We start from the raw sequence: 14,909 nt of genomic DNA, 5'->3' as shown, positions 1-14,909 counted from the left end.
GAGCAAGTGTAGCAATTCATGTCCCTGTTTATGTGTGCTTTTAGGGAGCAGGGGTTGTGTATGGGTGTCGATACCTGGTAATTAACATGCTCTGGTCTGCGTGATAAGGAGAGCGGGGAGCTGATACAAGTTGGCCAACCCTACTACATCCTCTGTAGTGCAAGGATCAGAGTAGAGCATTAGGGAATGTAATTGGTGGCTAGTTATCAGCTGCTTCCCTCTGGGGAGAAGGCAGAGGTAAGCATTTCCTTTCAGTCACTCAAACTTGCTTAACCTGTGGAAACACCAGAGGAGCAGCGAAGGCTGCTTTCCCCGCTCTCCCCCGTGATGGACAGGTGGTCAGCAAGCTGTGCAGCAGGCAGCAGCGATGGGACAGCAGCTACTGCCCAAGAGTTACGGAAGGTGAGAAGTAGCAACTTCTCCTGTCTGCCCAAAGTAACGGGATACTGGCTTAACAGTTGAAGAGGGCAGCTCAGGGACACTTGCATTTTATAAATAAATACACATTTCCTTAACATGGCATGATCCAGCCCACAGAAACAGGTAGAGATAACTTGTGTTTAGGGTTTTTTTGAAACATGATTTATTAAGGACATAAGGCTTATACGTTCACGGTATCAGTATGGGGTTGCATCAGTCTGTCTCCTGTACCCCTACATGTGATTCTTGAACCTGCTGCCTGCCTTTCATCAAATTTGACAGTTGGTAGATGTCTTAAGGATGGAAAGTTTCTGCAGGTTTCTTAAAAATAGGTATTTTGTTAATGCGAACAGATCATATATGCTGCTCCTCTGAGGAAGAGACTGCATCAGGAGGTCACACGGGTGAAGTCGGACTCCTCCAGAGAGAAAATGACAGATGCCCCAGTTCTACGGATGGATTTATCGGTACTCTTGAGACCAGAAATGTGTATTTGTAGGACACCAGGCTTTGTTAGTTCACTGGGCTCCTTGTTTAGGAGCGGAGATCTACAGCCCACAGAAGAGTTAATACTTGCCAACTGAGTAGGTGTGCAGCTCAACTTGAGTTGAAAACTAATGCTTCACCAAAATAGTAATTTTTTTAATGCTTTTTATGTTGATGCTTTGTCATAGCTTTCAGCTGTGAATTAGAAATGAAATCAACTGATCAATATGGTATTTAATAAAAATATTTTATGACGTCTTGCTGTGGAATATTTCACAACATAGTATAGATTGAACGGGACTTCCTGAGGTCATGTAGTCCAACCTCCTACTCAAAGCAGGGCTGATGTCAAAATTGGATCAAGTTGCTCAACTTGTCCACTCAATATTTCCAAAATCTCCAGGGATGGAGATTCCACAACATCTCTGGGCACCTTCTGGTTCTAGTGGTAAACCAAGTGCCCAGTGGAACTTTTGCCCTTAAAAACATGAGTTTCCCTTTCTGCAACTTGCCACCATTGCCTCTTGTCCTTTGTAGTTTTTACCTCTGAGAAGAGTCTGGATCAGTTTTCTCTCTGATCTCCCTTTACGTAACTTAAAAGAGAAATTAGATGCTTTCCAATCCTCCTCCCCACCCCCTTTCCCCCCCTCCTAGCCTATACAAACCCAGTTTTCGTTTTCTCTTTTTTTTTTTTTTTTTTTTTTTTTTTACTTGTATGTCATGTTCTTCAGCCTCCTGTGCATCCCGCATCCCAATGGTTTTCTGCTGGACTTGCTCCAGTACTGGGAGAGAGGAAGGCTGGACGCAGTATTCCAGATGCGGCCTCACAACAGTAGTCACTTTCCTTGACCTGCTGGCTATGCACTTAATAACACAGCCGGGTCTGTGGTTAGCCTCATTGCTGTGATCAGGTGCTGCTGATGTGTGAAGTTGGACATTGTTCTGGTGATACAGAAAATACTTGAACTTAAAGTGAGGCATTTTAGGCAATTTTAAATAATGTCTTGGAAAAAAACCCCAACCTCCACAACATTTTATTAAGTGATTTCAAATCTATTTGATTTTGATTCTCAAACAGCTCAAAGCATATGGAGCCCTAAACCTATTTTTAGAATGTAACTTATTTTACTGTGTGTAAGGTAAATTAAACTAATAGTGTATGTGAAGTGCAGCAAAGTGTAGTTTGTTTTGTTTCAGGTGAGTTCCAGATTCTATTAATTGCTAGGTCAGTTTTTAAAGAGTTGTTTGCTTGTGAATGAATCTTTTTCAGAAGGGAGCTTATTTCCCTTTGCGTTATTACAACTTTTGGGCATATAAAGAAGCTATTCTCAAACTCACCTTTTTGCAAGGTACATTAAAAGCCACATACGCATTAGTTTATCAGCTTTGACCAGGTAGGTTAATCAGATCCAAGTAGTAATAAATGTCTTTAATTCAGATGGGGTTATTTGATGAGGTATTCGTAGGTAATTTGGCAAGATGAGATTTCTTGTACTTCATCGGTGCGCAGCAGGTCGGTTTCTGTTTCGGAGAACATTCCTGTCTCCACCCTTTCCACTGGGCGAGAGCTGGCGCAGAGGCAGCCTCATGTCCCGGGCAGAAGGGACTGCTTTCCGCTGTGCCCTGGCTGCCTGCAGGCAGGGATGCTGCTAGGCGGCTGCTGCGTGCCTCCCCAGGCCCAGCTGCCTGTCAGCGGTGGGGGAAATTCTGATTTGTGTGTGTGTGTGTGATGTATTATCTACCTTGTACAAATGCTTTACAGAAATGCTGTTCTGTTGATTTGAGCAGCATCTTTATGACAGTCCACTTCTTAACCGAGCTGTGCATGTGTTTGTACTATCTTGTTTCACAGTACCAAAAATCACAACAACCTAAGTTCTGTTAAGGGAAAATCCCTTCTCTTGGAAGTTCTTTTTTATTTTGAGAGAATTTTTGTAAAATACTGAAATGCTCTGTGGTGATTAGAATGTAAATGAGAGGTTTTTGTTACATGGTAGAAAGTAATTCATCTGTGTTGTGAGTATGTTTTAACTACCAGCAACTTGCAATTAGGCTTACTATTTATAATATGCAATTACTTAGTTTTGCAGTTTCTCTTAAAAATAACAGCTGTCACTACAGTACCTTACCTCTCACCTGTTTGGAGGGAAGGCAGTTTGCTCCACCAAATATTGCTGATGGGTCCCAAGTAAAACTTGAAGCCATTTGAGCACTGCAGATCAGTGCTCTGCTCCTCAAACTGCTTCAGTCTGGAATGTACCCGGTTTTATTGGGATGTGGATGGTGGAAAGTACCCCAAATGACATTCAGGCGGACTTTTATACTGGATTTTTCTGAGTGTTTCCTAATTGTGAAATATCTTCCTTTTAGTACAGTAGCCAACATGTCTTTATGCTGTGACCCTGTCAGAATAAAATACAAAGCTGTTAATACGTTGAGGGTCAGGGGTTTACTGTTGGCATGGCTTTTGAAAAAGATGGAAAAACCATGCAACAAATGCCTTGTAAGCTGATACTGAAGGGGAGTTACTTCTGATAGTGGCGAGATGCATGCTCAGTGCTGGCAGTTTGGTTTTTCTGTTTTGTTGTGTTTTCCTGGTGGAATACTGAACTACCTGTGGCAGGGTGGACGGTAGCAATGAGCTCTCTTTCTCTAGTGCTTTTTGATAGTTTTCATTTTGCACTGATGTTCCAGCAGGTTTAGGAAAACCTCTGCTTCTAAGTATGCACGATTGATTTTGTTCAGCAGTTTACTTCTTTATTTTCGGTTGGGGTGAAACACTGTGAACTCTCTCTTCTGAAGGTTTATATTGTGGAATCAAATAAGTTAATTACTGAAAAATATAGTAGTTTTCTGGATCTTGCGTTTTTTTCCTTTCTCTAAAGCTGGTTTTAGGAGTATTTGGGATATAAGTGAAATCAGAACCTTACTAGACAAAAGAGTACACCATGTTGGGGGATTTGTTGACACCATTAGCACTTACAGCCCTCTGGTGGTGCCTCTCCCCCCTCTCTAGGAAAGGGGAAAAGTTTCCTACACTGGTTTGAGGAGCCTGCTTTGCTGCTAGGGGTGGGGGTGTTTTCCAGGTTCTGGAGTAATGTTGGTTGTGTACCTGGCCTGTCCTCCCTGTCTTAGTGGCTTTTTGTTGCCTCTTGAGAAGCCATAAGCCCAGGAGGAGGAAGTCGGTGCTTCATCCGCACATGCGCAGAGGTTGGGTTTTCATGGCAGTGTGGTTTCCATAACTGCCTTGTGCTGATCGCAGGCTGTGCCTGGCCTGCTGTGCCTCAGGTCCTTCATCCGATGCTTGCACAGCTGTAGTTAGCTGGGTTGGAAAACTGATTTAACTGAAAAGTTCCTTCAGAAAACATGTGACACAGAAAGGGAATAGGACTTGTACAGGTGAAGACTTCTTTACTGTTCCTGTTCATAAGCTGCACTGACTTCGAGCTGCTTCAGTTCTCCAAAGTGGCACAAAGAAAGGCACAGCCCCAGCCAAGAAAGTGAGAAAGGGGCAGGGTTGTCAGGCACAACAAAGTGTGAACCACAACCACTCCTTTCAGTTCACCGAGCCCTTAGGTTGTCTTGTCTCAGATGTTGTCAGGCTCTTTACAGCTTTACCCTGAAATTGATTCCTGCAGGAATTGTCTTTAAGTTTATATATAGAGAAGAAAGGCAGTGATATTTAATATTGTATCTTATTAAAAGCAGTACATGCTTTTGGAGTGAGGGGGTTATTTTGCAGTTAGCCAAGGGGCCTTTAGACGTAATAGTGAAGTTAGTCTAAGTATTAAATTTGGCATGGATGCTATCAAAGGAAGTATTGGCAGCAGAGAACCTGTAAACCTCTGAAATGGGGAGGATAAGTGGGAAGGCAAGAAGCAGATGAAATACTGAGATGTAAGAGTTGTCTGTTTTCTGAAGACCAACTTGAACTGAAGTCACATGGAGTAGGCACATATGATGATTTGAAGTCACCATGCTTCGTAGCTTAAGGTATAGGAACAAAAAATATATATTCAAAGAGATTGAGAGAAGTGATCCCTGCCCCGCCCCAGCCCCAACAACCAAGATAGATCAGAACACCATGAAATTAAATGACATCTTTAGCCAGATAGTACAGAACCTTGGGTGAAGTAGCTAATGGTTTTCTAATACTAATGTTTAGGTGTAGTTCTACAATTGCTGCTTTTCATAGTTCTGCTTAGTAGGTGCTAACAAAACATAAATCATCTGTTCTGCCACACCTGGGATTATGAATTGACTGAGCTGCTGGCAAAAGTAATTTATTTAACAGACTCCATTTTGCATGACTAGCTATTTGTTTTCAAAATACTAGGAGTGATCTAAGGAATTAAACTATTAAGTTGTTATTATGTGCATAGTAAATAGTTTAAAATTGTAATGCTTTGGAAGGTTTCATCAGATTCAGCCTTTCAAATTCTGAAAAATAAAGTTATGCCTTTGTAACCTAATAGAATTAGATATCTGAAAACAGATCTCCTATGGGAGATTACAAAAGAGCCTTAAAAATTTGTGGTGTGAAGGGCAATAACCTGTAGTAGATCAGAAAATGCCAAAGAGTAAAATTGCTTATGAGTAATTACTCACTTTTGTCATGAGAGGAAAGACTTGGCATAATTGTACCAGAAACTTTTTAATATTAGGATTGATTTTGAATGTTATGAGAAAGGTGGCTGAAAAAGTGGGTGGTAAAGGTGAAGGTTATTTTCTGACCCAGTAAGCCTCAGAGGTTAACTAACAACATCACAGAGCAATCTGCTGTCATTACTTGGGCACTTTGCCGTGGATTTGTGCTAAAATAAAGGATGCTGACTTAGAAATTGTATTTATTTTCCCCCTTACTGGAAAAGAACAAAAATCAACTTTATAAGACAAACAAAAAATAGTTTGTTTAGATATTTTCTATAATAAAAACAAAACCATTGTAGTGATCATTTGTTGATGAGCAGCAGAGAAAGGATATGGATAAACTCAAGAGGAGTTTGTAAAGTATGACAGTTGCTTTGCGGAGGGGTCATGATAAAAAGTTTAGAAACAGGGATTCGTATTTTCTTAGCCCCAAAGCAATAATCTATCTACTGATACTAGAATCCTGACGAATGAAAAACTACTTAAAAAAACCCAAAATGACACTAAAACAAAATCAGGGTTTTCAGATAGCATGCAATTAGGAGTTTTCAGCTAGGGCCAGATTAATACTACTGCAAATTGGATTGCATCTACTGTATATTTATTTCAATATTCTCTTGTTGCTGTCTTCCTCTGCTGCCATTTTTGTAGCATGAGGTGCCAGAAAATGGGGAGAAATTGTCAGTTTCAGCATCTGCGGGCAGCTGTGTGTCACAGCAGTGTGTATTCTCTTTCTTTCCCTGACAAAAACAAGACTTCAGATAAATCTGAGCTCATCCTGTAGTTCACAGCATCAGGTAGTTTTCTGACACTGATGAGGTCCACTTCTCAAACACTAAGCTTTTGGTGATTCAGCACGTAATTCTTGTGTCTAAGCTTACTCTGAAGTATTTCAGTTTGAATTAAAGTTTTCTGGCCTCTTTATAAGCTATTAGTGCTTATACGTGTTTCCCAGAGATTGAGAAGATAATACATACAGCTGTGTTTTAATAATCAATGGGGAGTGCCTGTAGCATACCAACAGATAATTCAAGAGTGCTGAATGATGACTGGTTTGACTTCTGTCCCTCAGAACAGGATGAAAAAAGTGGTACTTGGTTATTGTAAAATTTTGTAGCTTGAAAAGCAACTAGAGCCTTCAGGGTGAGTTTTTTGTTCTGGTGGGTTTTTTTTTTGTTGTTTTTTAAGAATCTGATATTTCGGTAGTTCTCCATTTTCATGGGTCTACTGACTTTACTACATGGTAGGAATTAATTTGTAAAACTAAATCTTTAATGGAGAAAAGTAGAAGCATATTAAGGTGCCCTTGTGTTTCTATAGTTTGTGTCCTGAATTCACAGCTGAGAAGCCTGGGAGATGTTCTCTTATTGAGAACCTCTTCTACAGGAAGCTAATAAAGCAAACCAAACTCCCAGTGAGGCATGGGCTGTCTTTTCATAAACTGGGGTCTGTTAAAACAAGGCAAATATATCTTCGTATTAAATAGGCGTGTATTCCTTTTAAACCAGATGCTGATCTGTAAGTTAGTGCTGATAAAAAAATGTCTAATGAATAATATACTTAAAAAATATTTGAGACTTTGTTCCATTTATTCATAATATTTCTAGTAAATGTAGGTGTTTACAGTTGGGGGCAAAAAGTATATTCAGTCATATAAAAATGACACATTTCTCCATGTTCTCAAATCTGCAGCTGTCTTTGACTGCTTCTATCCTTTTTCCAGTCTTTTCGGTAAAACAATAATACGCTACAGCTGCTCCCTATATTTTAATCTAGAACTAAAACCTAATTATTCTGAAGACTCTGAAGGGGTTAATAATCTGACTAGTTGGTTTGGGGACGTTTTTTTTATAAAAAAAAAACCAAAACAAAACCCAACAACAGTCCCCTCCACAAATCCGCACCCATAACACCACCTTCCCCCACCACTGAAAATTGTAGCAAACAGCCTGTTACGGTACTGCTGGTTATTACTCTTACCATAATACTGCGTTATTTTACTTACAGCAGTCTTAAAAATAAGTATAAGCTATTTGTGTTGTAACTTGGTAAATGTCAGCACTGTAGAAATGTCCGTGATTGAGCTAAATGTAGGCTGAGTGGAAAGATTAAAGATCTTCACAGATCAGCTTGTTTGCTGGGAATTATTTTTGCCTTTCCTCTCCTAGTTGCAAGCAGAATTATTCAGTATTTCAGAGAGATTCTTATCCCTGGATATGCCCTTGGAATCTTGTTTCCACAGCAACACAAAGCTATGATAAAATATCCCTTTTAAACTTCAAATTAGGATGTTTGCCGGTAGCGTTGTGTATTTCTGTGTGTATGTATATGCATATGCTGAGAGCAGCCTGTAAAACAGCCGTAAGGTGAATAATCCTCAGAGTGCTGGAAGAATATCCCATGGTGGGGCGAGCCTTCAGGCGGCATGGCAAGGAGTGCACTGAGGATGGGGGATGCCGACAGAGTAGGCAGTTGTTTTTCAATGGTTATATGAAGAAACAGCCCTCTGTGGGATGCAACTATTGCCAGGAGCTGGCTTCTTTCCTCCCGGCAGCTGCAGCATGCTCTCACTTGTTCCAGCTCTGCTCTGAAATGAAACATGTGAAGAATAGAAATGGATGGAAGAACATGCAGCAGCCATTGTGGGGAGAAGGAGCTCAGTGTTGGCACTTGTCCCGGTCGGCCTGGTGAAAAGCTTTCCTTCCTCGAGAAGGAGTTAATGGGAGAGGGACGTGTCAGAGGTTCCTCTGAGCAATTAGCTGCTGTGTTCTGTAGTCTGCAGGCAGCTCAGGCACTGCGGGCACTTGCTGGTCACTGCATTTGGGAGCAGCCCCACCCTGGGCTGCTTGTTAGAAAGGAAGCTGGTACCGGGGAAGTAGAAGGATAAAACACTGGCTTTGAAAGTTGTGTCATGCAGCTTGTTGGGTTATAAATGCTCGTTTGTTTATTTTGTACGGCTGTGCAAGGCATTTGACTTAGTCAAAACTTTTGTTACGTATTTACAAGATGGTTAATATTAGGAATGATAAACTGTACTGCTACAGCTCATGTTGATTTTCACGTGGTGCGTTAGAAGTATCCAAACAATGGTGCTACTGCAGGTTGTCACAGGGTGGTAATCGCAGCTTGCGACAGGAATAATGTTGTGTATACTGGAGTTGGGCAGTTGCAAAATCTATATTTAAATTTATCACATTACAGATAAATAGCGCTCACAGCTGAATGGTTGCATCAGCTTGTGAAGCTGCACATCACTGGGCTGGAAATAAATCCTTCTCAATATTTAAAGTGTCAGTAACTAGATTAATCACAAAGTGAGTAACACAATGACTGTTAAAGGGAAAGTTCTGTGTGTAGTCACTGGTGCCTGTGGTTAAGGATTAGAACCCAAAAGCTATAAATTAGCACTCTAAAAATTGTTTGTATGTGGACTGTTGTTCCCACTTTACAAATATTTATTTTCTCCGGAAAAAAAGTAGATAATGGAAGGTTCTTGCCCTTAGAAGGTGTCCCAGTTAACTGCCTTGGTGAAAATACAAACAGTTGTTGTGAGGTCTAGTGGCAGCTGACAGTGTAGACAACTAGGTTAGGCCATGCACACTGGGACAGCGCTTCCAGAACACAAATAATGTAAATTTAGGATGTGCTGGGTGGTGGATGGAATGTGTACGTGGAGCTGTTCCTTTCTGGACTGTAGGGGGAGCACAGGTGACTATTAGTCATAAAATTAGATCTCTTAATTCTAGCTGAGGCTAAGCAAGATGAATCCTGTGTTAAGTGATAAGCTGTTATATTAACTGCAGTGAGTTAATGCATCGAGGGTTTGGATTTGCACTTTTTATAGCTGTTTCATTTGCGAACACTACAAATGGGCGTTGTGTATGAGCAGCACATTCCTTCAGCAGCGTTCTGGAGAGGAGTGGGTAAATCTGGTGCTGGTGGCAGGTAGCAGTTGGATGGAGATAGTGAGGAGCAGGGAAAGCTTTGGGAAATGGTTCAGTCTGACCCAATTTTGTCAGTTTACAGTGTTTCCTAGGTAGTGAAATAGATACTGCTGTATGGCTCCATAGGCCAAATGTGTGTCTGATCATAGCATATATGCATGAGAGGACACATGACTCTTCGGTTCTACTGAAGTTCACTCTAATATGTAGCTTTTACAGTTTTCTGTAGCATGTGTCAAATTGAAAAAGCACTGGGTCGCAGAGATTACTCAAAGCTGTATTGGCTTTGGGGGCTGTGATGGAGAATGTGAAATGGTGTTAACTTTTGTGATACGGATTTGCTGTGTACCTGAAGTATGCACCACATTTGAAATACTATGCATAAGCAAGCGTACTGACTACTTGTATGATTAGCTTCTCGCTCGTAGGAATTGAGATAATCTTTCACATGTTTAATCAAGTTACCGAAAAGCTCCTGTTTCAGAAAGTGTGACAACAGAAATAAATCCAGCGTCCCTTTTAATGTTTCAACTAGGTAGTATTTCAGTTGTGCCCTCCTTAGCTGAGGCGTTGCAGCGGTAACAGCGGTGCATGCTTAGCTACAGTAGTGTGGTGAGATCTTCTGATAGGAACAGAAAAATGACTGCATGCAGAGTATGCACTGGAGAGGAAATTGATTGCATCTTTCCTGCAAATAGTCAGCTTTTTTTTCCACACTGAATCATGTGCTTTATAGTTGAACCATCTGAAAGCAAAATTACCCATCCTTTTTTAAGTAACAGCATAAACCTTTTGCTAAGAAAATGCTTCAAGACCTGTAAGTGAAACAGCTATAAGAGAGGAAATATCGGCATACTTAATTGATTTACTCAGGTTCATTGAATCTGTACAAGGAAAGATGCAGGTTTTCATCAATAACCAGCCTTGGCTTGAGAAGCAATAACTTAGACATCTAACAAATAATGTAAGAGATTAGGAACTTTTATTTAAGCATCATCAATTTACAAATACTGACATTTTTGCCTTTTTCTGCTCTGCATAGCTGCTGCTGTCCAGTAGTCTGAAAGGAAGAAAGATTCTGCATTGTGGGAGAAAAAATAGTAAGCTTAAGTCAATACAAAGAAGGAGGTAGGAGGTTTGTTTATAATGGTAAAATGGTCCATAGGATTCTTTCATTTCTCTCCCAAATGCAGGTTCCTTGTGCTTCAACATTATTTCTAGTTTTGTTTTCTGCTTGTGACTTGCCTTACTGGTATATTGTAAACACTGCAGGTGGTTCACTAACTGATTAACTAAGAAAATTACTGTAGACCAAGTGCTCTTGAAGGCTATGCCAAGTTCCACTTATGGCACTTTGTTATTATCTATTTTGGGACTTAGGATCTGCTAATGTGTTATCTATACATATGTAATAGCAACAGTTGTAATGAGGACTTGCTTAGCATGTGGAATTCCAAAGCACCCTATGGAGCATTTGAGTTCAGTGTTTCTAGAGGCGAATAAATTGTGCAGTCGGTCTGTGGTTACAGACCGGAGTTACGGATGCAGACAGGTCAAAGGGATTCTGTGGAAAAATCATGCAAAAAGGGTGCCACTGCATATGCATGAGGTGTATGGAAATCTTACTAGCGGCACAAATTCAATGTCATTTTTCATAATGAAAGTGAGAAATGTTAAACCCTTTTGTATACAGTGGTAACGATACTGTCTCACAAACACCATGTTGCGCCGTAACTCTGCTTAGCAGTAGAAGGACCTTGATGTGGCCAGGCATTTGAGTTCCTTTTCGATCTCCTTTTCTAATTGGATTTTCGTGGTTCATTCTGCTTTATCTGATCACCAGATACCTGGACATCTCAGCAGAGTAAGGCCAATTAAGAGCATTTCAAAGAATGTTCTGGGACTTGATTATAGAAAACAGGTAGTATGTAAACCCTGTTTGTCTATTATGTTTATATTGTTATAGGAAATATCGAGGCTAACAGATGTTTAAATGTAGGCTTGATTGTTCTTTAACTTCCAAACAATATAGTAGTAAGGATGAAGAAATTTGAAAGGAACAAGAATCATATATGTACATTTAAATTCTAATTAAATTACCATGTACTTTTAATACAAAGAGAAGTTATAATGAGATCTTTGTCATTCGTATAAGCTATACCATAGAAAATGTCTTAAAATTTGTAAGGATTCACAACATTTTCACTAAATAATAATGCAAGTCCAAATTTTAGAAGATTATGTGTTTTGCTGAGCCTTTTTATTAGGCTCAGGCTGTGATATTCTTCGTAAAGGTGTAGGCATTTTGAACGGAAACGCCGAGGCTGCGTTGTTGGTGTAGCTGGGAATGCTGTTCTGAGCCTCTGCAGTGACGGTCCTGTAAATGTAGCAGCCAGTGTGTTCGTTAACGTGGGTCACAATCACCTATTACCTCATCATGCTGCTGCTTGCGTTTGCTTCATGTGGGGTCACATACAGTCTTTCTCTTGAACTCTTTTATCTTTGGAATTGAACTTGGAAAGGTGTTTTCACAAATTTTTCATCCCTTTTGTTCTTCCATGTCTGTTTTTCGTGGAGGTGCCAACAGTGTAACTCAATGGAGGAGGAAGAGGTGGTGACAATTGAAATTACTCACATGAGTTAGAGGACGTGGAATTTTGCTGCTTGGAAGTTGATTTCTGAAGGCTTTTCTGCACCCCAAAGTGAATGGGCTAACTCCAGATGAACTTTTTCTCTTAAACTTCTTCTTGATTAACAGCCTATAGAAAAAGGCTCAAACTTGTTTGTTCCACAGGCTGATAAAGACGAGGAGTACTTCTTTCTTTGTTCAGGTACCTGAGAATCAGCAGGCTGTCGATGCGGTTGGAACTAAGGACTTAATGATACTCAAATAGGCCAGTGATAGAACAACAATATTTGGTCTGTTTATCAAACTAAAAGATATGTGCTGCTGTCACCTCTCTGCATTTGATAAAAATAAATGTAGAACATGTTCTGCCCCTATATTCAGTTGAATTCACATTTTTGCTTTCTGAATTGAATGAATGTAATATTCCTTATAACTAACGTTGCTGATTCTCTTCTAGTTCTGCCTATGATAACGTCAACAAAGTTCGAGTTGCTATAAAGAAAATCAGTCCCTTTGAGCATCAGACATACTGCCAGAGAACTCTGAGAGAGATTAAGATCCTACTGCGCTTCAGGCATGAGAATATTATTGGAATAAATGATATTATCAGAGCTCCGACTATTGAACAAATGAAAGATGTGTATCCTTTCAAAGTTTTAAGTTTTTTCTGCATAGTTAGTGATGGCTGCCGCCAACTCTTTTATTTCTTCCTTTTCATTCTCTTCCCTAGTAAGTTTTAATAAAAGCCAACTTTTATTACTGTAAATTGAAAGGGAAGTTCATAGCATTTTATTGGTTTATAGATACATAGATAGATTTGATAAGTAGGTGAACACTAGTTTTATTTGTTCTTTTTCAGGAAAGAAAATACATGTTCATTTCTGTCTTCCAAGACAAAGAACTCAACGTTGTAGAGATGATTTAATGTAGTCGCTTAATCCTGAAACTGTATTTGCTTTTAACAGAGCTGCTGTTAGAACTGATTGCTTTGAGGAGAAAATAAAATGACCAGACTCTGCTGTTAGTTGTCTACAATGTCAGTAAAGAACAGAATGGATACACCTGGGGGGTGGGGGGCGGGTGTAACCGTACAGCAAAGCACAGCACCCAGCTCTGCAGTGCTTCCTGCATATGTGAAAAGTCTGAAACTGCACGTGGGCAGGTAAACCTTCTTGGTTAATATATGCAAAACTGTCCTTTCTGTTACACTAATTGTTCTTCTGTGGGAAACTTGGCTTTGTTTAGATACAACTTCATGTGGATATCTAACATGAGAATAGTCTTAGTCGGGCGACTCTGCCTGAGATAGAAGGGCTCGGTTAGAGTCAGCCACAGCTTAGCAAGTCCGTGTGCGCAGGTTCCTGCTAGTTTTGCAGGTCTTGGCAGGTGTCTGTCCCATAACAGGTGTAAGTGCATGCAGGCAGAAACTGAATTGAATCTGTTGAATGTTTTCACTTTGTAAATTATCGATATATTATTGGAGTTCAATCGGTCCAATGTAGCGTTCCGAGGTTCCGTTTCTGTGGCCAGTTTGACTGATGTAAGCGTGTGCTGCCTCCAAAAAGACACCCCAGCTGTGTGATCCAGTCTGAACGTCCAGAGGAGAGGCTGGGAACGCCAGCTGGAATGGCAATAGTAGTGTGTTTGCACTAAATCCTGTTTCAGTGAAAAGTGATCATGGAACTACACCCCCAAGGGCTTTGCAGCCAAATTGAGTTAAGGGGGAGAAAATTGTACTTAACTTATTCTTGCCAAAGCAGAAAAAAAGCTCTTTTTTTTGTTTGTTCCGGTCTTAGGGCGGAAAAAAAAAAAATCATCTGACTGAAAATACTAGGTTTTAATTTTGGTAAGCAAAGGCCTGCTCTGTTCAATTTAGCATAACAAATATTATAGTAAAGGAGAAGAGCAGCTGAATTTTTGAAGTGGAGAGGTGGCAGAGAAGACTGATCAGAAATGATCAGATCTTCTACCTTCATGCTTTTATGCAACTGGAAGTAAGTATCTTGGAAGCTTATTAGTCATTAAACTGGAAACCAGTCTTTATTTCTTGTCAGCCAGGGTAGGAATCTGATCATATTAAGGTTCCAATAAAAATCAGGCTCTAATATAAAAAAAGAGGTTTATGGTGATGAATTTGAGAGGGCCACGTGCTGATGCCTGTTAATTCTGTAAAGGGCTGCATCATGTAACAGGATCGATTTGATTAAAAACTTGTAAATCAGGGAGCGGCTACATAATTTTGTAATTGTCATCAAGCAGACAAAGAGAGGAAAATTGCTACAGACATTTCGTTGGGTACTGTATGTTGTTGTATAACCTGACACCCCGTTTGTTTTGCTGCCTTACATCTGATGCCTCACAGATACATTGTGCAAGATCTTATGGAGACAGATCTTTACAAGCTCTTAAAGACTCAACACCTCAGCAACGACCACATTTGTTATTTCCTTTACCAGATTCTGAGAGGGTTAAAATATATCCATTCAGCCAACGTGCTTCATCGCGACCTCAAACCTTCCAATTTGCTGCTTAACACCACTTGTGATCTCAAGGTTAGTTGAAATTTCTTACAAATTTTGCTCCCATGGTCTTTGTAAAGTACCTGCTATAGTCAGGAGTGTGGTTTTGTTTGGGGATTAATGTGATTTTCATCCTGGAACAATTGCCAAAGCATTAGTAGTTTTGATAAAATAATTAAGATTTGAGTGACTAAGAACTTGCTCTTACACTATTTTAATGAGTCCCTTGCTGTTTCCATCTGGAGGCTGACTTTGAAATAG

General features: G+C 40.1%; 1 protein-coding gene across 1 annotated transcript in view; it reads left to right on the top strand.

Annotated features, from left to right (window-relative positions):
• MAPK1 (mitogen-activated protein kinase 1) overlaps nt 1-14,909 on the top strand; it is a 37,068-nt gene that overhangs the window by 4,651 nt on the left and 17,508 nt on the right. The window contains exons 2-3 of the mRNA XM_055704208.1: nt 12,587-12,769; nt 14,492-14,681. Of these exons, the coding sequence (XP_055560183.1) occupies nt 12,587-12,769; nt 14,492-14,681 (373 nt within the window). The remainder of the gene's footprint in view (nt 1-12,586; nt 12,770-14,491; nt 14,682-14,909) is intronic.

Source organism: Falco cherrug, chromosome 1 (genome assembly GCF_023634085.1).
Source record: "Falco cherrug isolate bFalChe1 chromosome 1, bFalChe1.pri, whole genome shotgun sequence".
NCBI lineage: Eukaryota > Metazoa > Chordata > Aves > Falconiformes > Falconidae > Falco > Falco cherrug.
The sequence above is the reverse complement of the archived record's forward strand: the minus strand, read 5'-3'. Positions and strand labels throughout refer to the sequence as shown.